Source organism: Scyliorhinus torazame, chromosome 8 (genome assembly GCF_047496885.1).
Source record: "Scyliorhinus torazame isolate Kashiwa2021f chromosome 8, sScyTor2.1, whole genome shotgun sequence".
Taxonomy (NCBI): Eukaryota; Metazoa; Chordata; class Chondrichthyes; order Carcharhiniformes; family Scyliorhinidae; genus Scyliorhinus; species Scyliorhinus torazame.
In genome coordinates this window covers 24,905,332-24,917,862 of record NC_092714.1, presented here as the reverse complement: position 1 = coordinate 24,917,862, position 12,531 = coordinate 24,905,332, and the positions used below count along the sequence as shown (strand labels likewise).

The following is a 12,531-nucleotide window of genomic DNA, read 5'->3' as shown; positions in this document are numbered from 1 at the left end:
CCTTAACAAAGGATTCTAGAGTCTTGCCAACAACCGAGGTTAGGCTAATTGGCCTATAATTTTCCATCTTTTTCCTTGTTCCCTTCTTGAACAGGGGGGTTACAACAGCGATTTTCAAATCCTCTGGGACTTTCCCTGACTCCAGTGACTTTTGAAAGATCATAACTAACGCCTCCACTATTTCTTCAGCTATCTCCTTTAGAACTCTAGGATGTAGCCCATCTGGGCCTGGAGGTTTATCAATTTTTAGACCTCTTAGTTTCTTGAGCACTTTCTCCTTTGTGATGGCTACCATATTCAACTCTGCCCCCTGACTCTCCTGAATTGTTGGGATATTACTCATGTCTTCTACTGTGAAGACTGACGCAAAGTACTTATTTAGTTCCTCAGCTATTTCCTTGTCTCCCATCCCTAGATTACCAGCGCCATTTTGGAGTGGCCCAATGTCTACTTTTGCCTCCCGTTTGTTTTTAATGTATTTAAAGAAACTTTTACTATCATTCCTAATGTTACTGGCTAGCCTACCTTCATATTTGATCCTCTCTTTCCTTATTTCTCTCTTTGTTATCCTCTGTTTGTTTTTGTAGCCTTCCCAATCTTCTGACTTCCCACTACTCTTTGCCACATTATAGGCTTTCTCTTTTGCTTTGATGCATTCCCTAACTTCCTTTGTCAGCCATGGCTGCCTAATCCCCCCTCTGATAACCTTTCTTTTCTTTGGGATGAACCTCTGTTCTGTGTCCTCAATTACTCCCAGAAACTCCTGCCATTGCTGTTCTACTGTCTTTCCCGCTAGGCTCTGCTCCCAGTCGATTTTCGTGAGTTCCTCCCTCATGCCCCTGTAGTTACCTTTATTTAACTGTAACACCTTTACATCTGATTCTACCTTCTTTCTTTCAAATTGGAGATTGAATTCTACCATATTATGATCACTGCCTCCTAAGTGTTCCCTTACTTTAAGATCTTTAATCAAGTCTGGCTCATTACATAACACTAAGTCCAGAATGGCCTGTTCCCTCGTGGGCTCCATCACAAGCTGTTCCAAAAAGCCCTCCTGTAAACATTCAATGAATTCCCTTTCCTTGGGTTCACTGGCAGCATTATTTACCCAGTCCACCTGCATATTGAAGTCCCCCATGATCACTGTGACCTTGCCTTTCTGACATGCACCTTCAATTTCGTGATGCATTTTGTGCTCCCGGTCCTGGCCACTGTTAGGAGGCCTGTACATAACTCCCATTATGGTTTTTTTGCCTTTGTGGTTCCTCAACTCTACCCACACAGACTCCACATCATCTGACCCTATGTCGTTTAGTGCTATTGATTTAATTTCATTCCTAATTAACAAGGCAACCCCGCCCCCTCTGCCCACCTCTCTGTCTTTTCGATAGGTTGTGAATCCCTGGATGTTTAAATGCCAGTCCAGAACCCCCTGCAACCACGTCTCTGTGATGCCTACCACATCATACCTGCCAGTCTCAATCTGGGCCCCCAGCTCATCTACCTTGTTCCGTACACTGCGCGCATTTAAATATAGCACCTTTAATTCTCTATTGACCGTCCCTTTTTGTTTTCTTAGTGTGGTGTACCTTGGTTTACTGAGCCTTTCCATACACTGTCATATTTTGTGGGATTGGGACTATCGTAACCCCTCTTGAGTTTTGTCTTTTCGTGCTTTTTTGTATTCCTAAGCAGCTACGCTTCCCACTGATTACTTCACCTCTTGGTTCCCTGACTTTCCCTTCCCCCCCCCAAAGGCATAAGAAATAGGAGCAAGTGTAGGGAATTTGGTCCCTTGAGTCTGCTCCACAATTCATTAAGATCGTATCTGATGCGACTTTAGGTCCACTCTCCTGTCTGCAACTCCCTTGCTGATGGAGAAAGATCTGTCTAACTCGGCCTTGATAACATTCAATAACCTGCCTTAACTGCTCTCTGTGGTAGAGGATTATAAAGACGAACAACCCTCCCCAAGAAAGGATTCCTCCTCATCTCTGCCTTAAATGGGAGACCCCTTATTTTGAAACTGTGCCCCTCGTTCTGGATTCCTCCACGAGGCGAAACATCCTCTCAGCACCTAAGTTGTCAAGTCCCCTCAGGATTTTATGTTTCAATAGAATCACACCTCGCTCTTCTAAACTCCCAATAAATACCACCCAACGTGCTCAACTTTTCCTCTTCAGCCAACCCCTTCATCTGAGGGATCAACTCAGAATCTTCCCTGAACTGCTTGCAATGCAAATATATCTGTCCTGAAATAAGGAGATCAAAACTGCTAGTCAGCATTCTCAAGTGTAGCCTCACCAATGTCCTGTACAGTTGTATGTGAGTATATATATTTACATATGTATACATTAGGGGCTGGTTTAGCACACTGGGCTAAATTGCTGGCTTTTAAAGCAGACTAAGGCAGGCCAGCAGCACGGTTCGATTCCCGTACCAGCCTCCCCGAACAGGCGCCGGAATGTGGCGACTAGGGGCTTTTCACAGTAACTTCACTTGAAGCCTACTTGTGACAAGCGATTTTCATTTTTCATTTCAAATAGGAAGATTAATTATGGGAAAAACTAGTCTTTAACATTCCAACTTTTGTCAATAGGTAGCTCATTTAAAACATCAGTATTATGTAGAATTAAAATTTTACTGCAGTATGACTGATTAATAAATCAACAAATTTACACAATACATATAATCCCATAATTTACCTGAAGAGACAACTGTGCAATACTAGTAATCTATCTCCTGATGTCAAAAGATATTTGATGAGTAACGTACGCCTGTTGACAGAGGGGCTGGTTTAGCACAGGGCTAAATAGCTGGCTTTTAAAGCAGACCAAGGCAGGCCAGCAGCACGGTTCAATTCCCGTACCAGCCTCCCCGAACAGGTGCCGGAATGTGACGACTAGGGGCTTTTCACAGTAACTTCATTTGAAGCCCACTTGTGACAATAAGCGATTTTCATTTTCACACTAAGCAAATGGGATGATTTCATTACTTAAAATGGCCACTTGTTAATTTAATGAGACGTTAAAGTCAAGTAGACAGTTATCGTAAACAGCGAAAGCAGAACTGGACAGGGAGAAGAACATTTGCAAGCCTTGAGCGAGATTAGGGAGGAGAAGAATTTCCTCGCGCCACAAGAACAAAGGTCGTGCATTTGTGACAAAAATGTCATTAGCTTTGGGTTAGTTGACGTTGTTAAAAACAGAATTTGAGTAGTACCCATTGAGAATGGTGTCTGGATTTATTAACAGACCTGTTTGATTAAAATGTCATTAACAGACCTGTTTGATTAAAATGGAGGTTAGGAAGAGAGAAGAAGATGACTTCCGGGTGCGGCTATGCAGAGCTAGGTCGCATATTCGGCAGCTCCTGTTTGGAACGGACTTTTGGGCTCTTTTACAGGGCCCCCACGGCATTTGTTTGACATTTCCCGGTGTGGGAAGAAGGCTGCAATATTCCCCCGACAGTGTCCCCCAGGAAGGGTATGTCTCTTGGTTGCCAGACACACGCAGAAACAGTAAAAGATTTGGCTGCAACTGCAGGATAAACAGGGCCTCTTCCAGCATGCAGGCGGGGGAAGGGCAAGCTTAAAGCTGCAAGCTGACCTGAGGGCCTGTATCAAAAGTGAATTCTAGCAGCAGAGGGAACAACTGTGAAAAGACCTCATCAAGGCCACTGAAGGGACTTCCGGTTGCGGTGATGCCTAGCTAGCCGCACGCTTCGGCGGCTCCAGCTCCGACGGACCTTCGGGCTCTTTTAAGAGCCCCAACGGGGAATTTTTCGACGACGCAACCCGGTGTGGGGCGTGTGAGAAGGGAGTCCCCCCCAAACGAAGGAGGAAAAAACCGGCGGCGGCGGCTGCAGCGCGAGGAATCGTCGACCAAAGGGTCAGAAAGAGAGAAGTACAAGATGGCGGCAGAGAAAGCGCAGGCGACATGGGGGCCTGAGCATGAAATTGTGAGACGGTGCGTGGAGCTGCTGAAGAGGGAGGTGCTGACCCCGTTGCTACAGGCAATTGAGGGGCTCAAGGAGACATTAAAGACCCAGGAGACAGAGCTCCGTGTGGTGGAGCAGAAGGTGACAGATATTGAGGACGAGATCCTGGGCCTGGCGGTTAAGACACAGACGCACGAGGCACTTCATAAAAAGTGTACTGAAAGGATCGAAGCCCTAGAAAATGGAGCGCAAAGGAAGAACCTTCGGATACTGGGTCTCCCTGAGGGTGTGGAAGGAGTGGACTGTGGAGCGTACGCAAGTACGATGCTGAGCTCACTGATGGGTGCTGAGGCCCCTACGGGCCCCTTGGAGGTGGAGTGGGCAAATCGGATTCCGGCGAGAAGACCAAAAGCGGGAGAACCACCCAGGGCGATAATCGTGCGATTTTACCGCCTTAAGGATAGAGAAGAGGTCCTGAGATGGGCTAAAAAGGTGCGGAGTAGCAGATGGGAGAATGCAGTGGTACGGGTATACCAGGATTGGAGTGCGGAGGTGGCGAGAAGGAGGGCGAGCTTCAACCGAGCCAAAGAGGTGTTGCATAAAAGGAAGGTGAAGTTCGGGATGCTGCAGCCGGCAAGACTATGGGTCACGTATCAGGAGAGACACCATTATTTCGAGACGGCGGAGGAAGCATGGACCTTCATCAAAGAAGAGAAATTGGATCGGAACTGAGGGACTGATGCTGCAGGAAATGTTATTGTTAATGTTACGGTGGAAGTTAATTGAGAAGTAAACAGGGAAGGGGGGAGACATTGGGGAAATGTGGGCGCCGGTGAGGGGGGAAAGACGGGACATAGTTGGAGAATGGGGAAGGGGAGGGGGAGGGGAAAGGGAGCTGCGCCATAAGAGGCGGGTCAGGTAAAGGGATGTTCCCGCACCAGAAAGAATAAGGCGGGAAGACAGGCGCAAGGCGGATGGGAGTTCCCCACATGGGGGGGGGGTCGAGGAGTGAGCAGGAGTAGCCGGGGTCAGTTGAAGTCAGCTGACTTACGGAAGTAATATGGGGGAGCAATCATGCTAGAAAGAGATCTAGCGGGGAGGGGGGGGGGACAACTGGGTTGCTGCTGCGGAAATCCAAAAGGAAATGGCTAAAGAGTGGGTGGGCGGGGATGGTGTGCGACGCTGGGGGAGCGAGCGGGAGCGCGGAGGCGGGATATGGGACTGGCCTAGAGAAGGTAATGGCTAGTCGACACGGGAGGGGGGCAGGTAGCCCCCTAGTGAGGCTGATCACGTGGAACGTGAGAGGCCTGAACGGACCGATAAAAAGGGCCAGAGTGCTCGCGCATTTGAAAGGACTAAGGGCAGACGTGGTTATGCTCCAAGAGACGCACCTAAAGGTGGCGGACCAAGTTAGGCGAAGGAAAGGATGGGTGGGACAGGTGTTCCACTCAGGACTGGACGCAAAGAATAGAGGGGTGGCCATTTTGGTGGGGAAACAGGTCGCATTTGAAGCAAAGAACATCGTAGCAGATAGCGGAGGTAGATATGTAATGGTGAGTGGCAGGCTGGAGGGAATGGAGGTCGTGTTGGTTAACGTGTATGCCCTAAACTGGGACGATGCGGGATTTATGAGACGGATGCTGGGGCGTATACCGGACCTGGAGGTAGGAAACTTGATTTTAGGAGGGGACTTTAATACGGTGCTGGACCCGGGGCTAGATAGATCCAGCTCAAGGACCGGAAGAAGGCCGGCAGCGGCCAAGGTACTTAAGGGGTTTATGGACCAAATGGGGGGAGTGGATCCATGGCGATTTCTTAGACCTAGGGCTAGGGAGTTTTCCTTCTTCTCCCATGTCCATAAAGTGTACTCCCGGATAGATTTTTTTGTTTTGGGAAGGTCGTTGATCTCTAGGGTGGAAGAAGCTGAGTACTCAGCCATAGCGGTTTCGGATCATGCCCCACATTGGGTGGACCTGGAATTAGGAGAGGAAAGGGAGCAGAGAACACTCTGGCGATTAGATGTGGGACTGATGGCGGATGAGGGAGTGTGTGCAAGAGTGCGGGGGTGTATTGAGAGATATCTGGAGGTCAATGACGACGGCGAGGTCCCTGTGGGAGTGGTATGGGAAGCACTAAAAGCGGTGGTCAGAGGAGAGCTGATCTCCATTGGGGCCCACAAAAGGAAAACAGAGGCCAAGGAAAGGGAAAGGTTACTGGGGGAGATTTTAAGGGTGGATAGGGAATTTGCAGAGACCCCGGAGGAGGAATTGTACAGGGAGAGGAGACGACTCCAGACGGAATTTGACCTTCTGACCACCAGAAAGGCGGAGGTACTGTGGAGGAAGGCACAGGGGAGGAGGTATGAATATGGGGAAAAGGCGAGTCGCCTGTTGGCTCATCAATTGCGAAAGAGGGCAGCAGCGAGGGAGATAGGAGGAATTAGAGACGAAAGGGGAGACACGGTGCGAAGGGCAGGAAAGATAAATGAGGTGTTCAAGACCTTCTATGAGGAACTGTATAGGTCTCAACCCCCAGAGGGAGAGGAGGGGATGCGGCAGTTCCTGGACCAATTGAGGTTCCCGAAAGTGGAGGAGCGGGGGGTGGTAGGCCTGGGGGCACCGATTGGGGTGGACGAGGTTATTAAGGGACTGGGAAGCATGCAAGCAGGGAAGGCCCCAGGACCAGACGGGTTCCCGGTGGAGTATTACAGAAAATATGTGGACTTGTTGGCCCCGTTGATGGTGAGGACGTTCAATGAGGCCAGGAAAGGGGGGACTCTACCCTCGACGATGTCGGAGGCGACGATATCGTTAATTTTGAAGAGGGATAAAGATCCGTTGCAGTGCGGGTCCTATAGACCCATTTCATTGTTGAACGTGGACGCCAAATTGTTGGCAAAGGTACTGGCATCGAGGATAGAGGACTGTGTCCCGGGGGTGGTGCACGAAGACCAGACAGGGTTCGTAAAAGGGAGACAACTGAATGTTAACGTGCGACGACTATTAGGGGTGATAATGATGCCCCCAGTGGAGGGGGAGGCAGAGATAGTGGCGGCAATGGACGCAGAGAAGGCATTTGATAGGGTGGAGTGGGAGTATTTATGGGAAGTGTTAAGGAGGTTTGGGTTTGGGAACGGGTTTATTAGCTGGGTTAGACTTCTTTATGGGGCTCCAACGGCAAGCGTAGTTACAGGTCGACATAGATCGGAGTATTTCCGACTATATAGGGGAACAAGACAGGGATGCCCGCTGTCTCCATTGTTGTTCACGTTGGCAATTGAACCTCTGGCCATGGCGTTGAGAGACTCCAGAAAATGGAGAGGGGTGATTAGAGGGGGAGAAGAACACCGAGTCTCGTTATATGCGGATGACCTATTGTTATACGTGTCGGACCCAGCGGGGGGAATGATAGAGGTTATGCGAATTTTGAGGGGGTTCGGGGATTTCTCGGGGTATAGGCTAAACATGGGGAAGAGTGAATTATTTGTGATACATCCAGGGGACCAGAGTAGAGAGATAGAAGGCTTGCCTCTAAGGAAAGTGGAAAGAAACTTCCGATACCTGGGGATTCAGATCGCTAGGAGCTGGGGAACCTTGCACAGACTTAATCTGACACGGTTGGTAGAACAAATGGAGGAGGACTTCAAGAGGTGGGACATGCAGCCTCTATCGCTGGCGGGCAGGGTGCAAGCAATTAAGATGATGGTCCTCCCGAGGTTCTTATTTGTATTTCAATGTCTCCCTATACTAATCACTAAGTCCTTTTTTAATAAAATAGACAGGAGCATCACGAGCTTCGTGTGGGCAGGGAAAGTTCCGAGAGTAAGGAGGGGGTTCCTTCAGCGTAGTAGGGACAGAGGAGGATTGGCACTACCGAACTTGGGCGATTACTATTGGGCCGCCAATGTGGCAATGATACGTAAATGGATGATGGAGGGTGAGGGAGTGGCGTGGGAAAGACTGGAGAGAAAGTCCTGTAAAGGGACGAGTTTAGAGGCGCTGGTGACGGCGCCGCTACCGATCTCACCTAAAAGGTTTACCACGAACCCGGTGGTGGCGGCAACATTGAATATCTGGGGACAGTGGAGGCGACAGAGAGGGGTGCGGGGAGCCCTGGTGGGGTCCCCAATCAGGAACAACCATAGGTTCGCCCCAGGAAGAATGGATGGAGGATTTCAGAGCTGGTTCCAGTTGGGAATTAGGAGGGTGGGAGATTTATTTATAGATGGGACTTTTGCGAGCTTGGGAGCATTGGAGGAAAAGTATAAGTTGCCCCGGGGAAATTTCTTGAGATATATGCAGGTGAGGGCATTTACTAGACAACAGGTGAGGGAATTTCCGTTGCTCCCGACACAGGGGATACAGGACAGGGTGCTTTCAGGGGTGTGGGTCAGAGAGGGCAAGGTGTCAGAGATTTACCGAGAGATGAGGGAAGAGGGGGAGGAGTCGGTGGGCGAACTAAAAGGAAAGTGGGAAGAAGAACTAGGGGAGGAGATAGAGGAGGGTATGTGGGCTGATGCCCTAAGCAGGGTAAATTCCTCTTCCTCATGCGCCAGGCTTAGCCTGATTCAATTTAAGGTGCTACATAGAGCACACATAAAGGGAGCAAGATTGAGCAGGTTCTTTGGAGTGGAGGACAAATGTGGGAGGTGTGGCGGGAGCCCGGCAAACCACGCACATATGTTTTGGGCATGCCCGGCACTGGAAGGGTATTGGAAGGGAGTGACGGGAGTGATTTCGCGGGTGGTGAAGGCCCGGGTCAAACCAGGCTGGGGGTTAGCTCTATTTGGAGTTGCGGAAGAGCCGGGAGTGCAGGAGGCGAAAGAGGCCGACGTTGTGGCCTTTGCGTCCCTAGTCGCCCGGCGCAGGATCCTACTCATGTGGAAGGAGGCGAAACCCCCCGGACTGGAGGCCTGGGTAAATGATATGGCGGGGTTCATTAAACTGGAGCAGATAAAGTTTGCCCTGAGAGGATCGGCTCAAGGGTTCACCAGGCGGTGGCAGCCATTTCTCAACTACCTAGGGGAACGTTAGAGGGAAGACAGATGACCAGCAGCAGCAACCCAGGGGGAGGGGGGGGGTTTAGTTTAGGTCAAAGATAAAGGGGTTTTGTTACTTGTGTATTGTTTAAAATTTCTGTATTGTTATTGTTGCGTTTGCTTTGTAAGAGGGGAAAAATTGTTGTTTGGGAAAAAATTTTCAATAAAACATTTATAAAAAAAAAGGAAGAGAGAAGAAAAACTCTGGGATGTGGGAAGAAAACATGACCGAGATGGAATTAAGTAGATTGTGGATCTCATAGCTAAACAGCCATAAAGCTACTTTTTCCTTCCGATATTTACCTTTTGGAATTGAGGTGGTGGTCGGATCATGGTTTGAGTTCTGATTGTTGGTTTGATCATATTTATTGATCATTTTATTAACCAGTTATTAATGCCGTCGCCGCATAAGGTAACAAAAGTAAGTCTTCCACCGGAGACACTGATGCAAATTATAATCCTGCACCATGTTGACTTGTCTGTGGTGAGTAACCACAATAAAAACCAAAGACCAACCCTGGTACCCCTTGCTATGTATGCCTCTGCTTGGTAAACCTTTGAAATGTAACAATACCTTTTTTTGTTTCAGAAGGTGAGGGTTAAACTTCCTGCTCCTCAAATAAAAGCATTTGTTTCAATTATGCCTACGGAATACCTGCTGAAGCACAATGAATCAAATTTCTGAGGGATTTAGAGAGTGGGGAGAAGAGGTTCCTGCTGCCAGAAACATTGAGAACCAGAGGACACCGATTTAAGGTGATTGGCAAAAGAACTAATGGTGACTTGAGTGGTTAGGATCTGGAATGAACTGCCTGAGAGTGTAGCGAAGGCAGATCTAATCATAGAATTCATAGAATTTACAGTGCAGAAGGAGGCCATTCGGCCCATCGAGTCTGCACCGGCTCTTGGAAAGAGCACCCTACCCAAGCCCACACCACCCTATCCCCATAACCCAGTAACCCCACTCAACCAACACTAAGGGCAATTTTTGGACACTTAAGGGCAATTTAGCATGGCCAATCCACCTAACCTGCACATCTTTGGACTGTGGGAGGAAACCGGAGCACTCGGCGGAAACCCACGCAGACACGGGGAGAACGTGCAGACTCCGCCAGTCCAGAACAGTGACCCAAGCCGGGAATCGAACCTGGGACCCTGGAGCTGTGAAGCAATTGCGCTAACCACTATGCTACCATGGTGCCCATGCTAATCATGGCAGTTGAAGAGAAAAACATTGCAGAGCTCCAGAGAAAAGATGGGACTCCCACTCCTGAGAACTGAGTGGCTCTTGCTATTAACTGGCATGGGGATGTGGGCTGAATGACCTCCTATGTATCAAAATCAAGACCATAGTGCATTGTAAATGATCCCATCAGCCACATAGATTGCACTCTCTGGAATTCCCACTCTAAACCTCAAGGTTATGATCAATACACCCCCTCCCCCTCTGATTCCCTATTTGGGCTAATGTTTTGCTTTCCTTACACCTCTGAAGACCTTGACCTGTTCACGGGAGAACAGTGGTTAGCACTGTTGCTGCACAGCGCCAGGGTCCCGAGTTTGATTCCCGACTTGGGTCATTGTTTGTCTGGAATCAGCATGTTCTCCCCGTGTCTGTGTGGGTTTCCACCGGGTGCTCCGGTTTCCTCCCACAAGTCCCGAAAGACGTACTTGTTAGGTGAATTGGACATTCTGAATTCTCCCTCAGTGCACCCGACAGGCGCCGGAGTGTGGCGACTAGGGGATTTTCACAGTAACTTCATTGCAGTGTTAATGTAAGCCTACTTGTGACACTAATAAAGATTATTATTATTAAAGGTGCTCTACTAATGCAACCAATTACAGAATAAATTCAGGTCTTTTTTTGCATTACTCTTCAACCATAAATGGAATAAGGGCTTGAACTTTATTGCGTCCTTCACACCCTCAGGATGTCTCAAAGCACGGTACAGTCAATGAAGTACTTTTAAAGAGTCATCACTGTTGCAATTTAGGAAATGAGACAGGCAATATGTGCACAGCCACCTCCCACAAACAGCAATGTGGTGGTAACCACTGTTACTAGTGATCTTGCTGGAGGATAAATATTGGCCAGGCCACCAGGGATGATTCCCTTGTCCTTCTTTGATTTCGTGCCAAGAGATACCTCACGCCCACCGGAGAGAGCAGATGGGAGTTCTCTAGATTGTTGTTCTCAAGTCCTGAAGTGGGCTGGTCCAGAATGCTACCCACCGTAACTAAAATAGAAAGACTTCCACTTGCATAGCACCTTTCATGACGTCAGGACATCCAAAAATGCTTCTTAGCCAATTATGTATACTTTTTCGAGTGCAGTCGGTATTATAATATAGGAGTGCTCATTACTTTTGGCTGAAGGAGCAATGGTCACAAACAGGAAGTGCTGTGCAAGAAATGTAAGATCTTCTGTTGTAAACAACAGTGACAAAAGAAAGCAGTGGAAAGATAGGCTTATGTCACACACACACGCATACACACACCCTCCCAGACAGACACATTTCATCAAATGCCTGGAGTATGAGAGAGATCATCCTGTGCATCATGGTGACATTTAGCATCACAGTGTGGAATGTGCAAACTGGATTAACACAAACCGCTGAGGTTTCCACCGAGGAGGAGAACTGTACTGAGGCGAATGGACAGCAGCCAGTGCTAGCAGGTAAGCCTTGTTGCTCAGATATCAGAGATTGTGATGTTTGATAAAGCCCTAGGAACAATTTAAAAGGAGCATTCTTGTTAGACTTGCAAACATTGCTGAACGTCAAGCAACCCATGAACAGATTTATGTCTGGGCGCTGAATTCCCTCTAGTATTTTGATGATGTGGCGATTCAGGCGTTGGACTGGGGTGGGCACAGTAAGAAGTCTTACAACACCAGGTTAAAGTCCACCAAGTTTGTTTCGAATCACTAGCTTTTGTAGCACAGCTCCTTCCTCCAGTGAAGTAATATTTTGATGAGCATTATGGACGTGAAAATGAAAAGTTGAACTCAAAAGAGGATAAAAATCGGAATAACAATTCACAAGCCGTACTGTTAACGAGACGATTAGACAACATGAACCTGCATTCGTCACAGTGCTTATAAACTCTCAAAATAATATTAACCTTTTATGATAGTAGCGATAACGGCTCATCACAAGCCAACTCCACGTTTCCCCCCTTATTTCTTACTGTGCCTCTTTTTTTTTTAAACAAACGATTTTATTGAAGTATTTTAGGCATATAGAAAAAGTGACATTGTACAGTACAAAAAAAGAAGTTAAGACACAAATTACAAATTAAACATAGTGCAAACCTCGGCTCTGTTCACGCACGGACCTGCCTCAATATCCCCCTATTCTACTCTACTCTACCCTAGCCACCCCCCCTGCTGATGCTTACTCAGCGAAGAAGTCAATAAATGACTGCCACCTTCGGGCGAACCCTAGTAGCGAACCTCTCAAGGCGAACTTGATTTTCTCTGGGCCAAGAAAGCACGCCATGTCCGATAGCCATACCTCAGCCCTCGGGGGCTTTGAGTCCCTCCATGCTAAGAG

At 48.2% G+C, this 12,531-nt stretch overlaps 1 protein-coding gene across 1 annotated transcript in view; it reads left to right on the top strand.

Annotated features, from left to right (window-relative positions):
* The first annotated feature begins 11,488 nt into the window (after positions 1-11,488).
* The window catches only part of LOC140428722 (uncharacterized), a 95,652-nt gene continuing 94,609 nt past the window's right edge, over positions 11,489-12,531 (top strand). Inside the window, exon 1 of the mRNA XM_072515445.1 lies at positions 11,489-11,654. Within this exon, the coding sequence (XP_072371546.1) occupies positions 11,513-11,654 (142 nt within the window). The 5' untranslated portion in view covers positions 11,489-11,512. The remainder of the gene's footprint in view (positions 11,655-12,531) is intronic.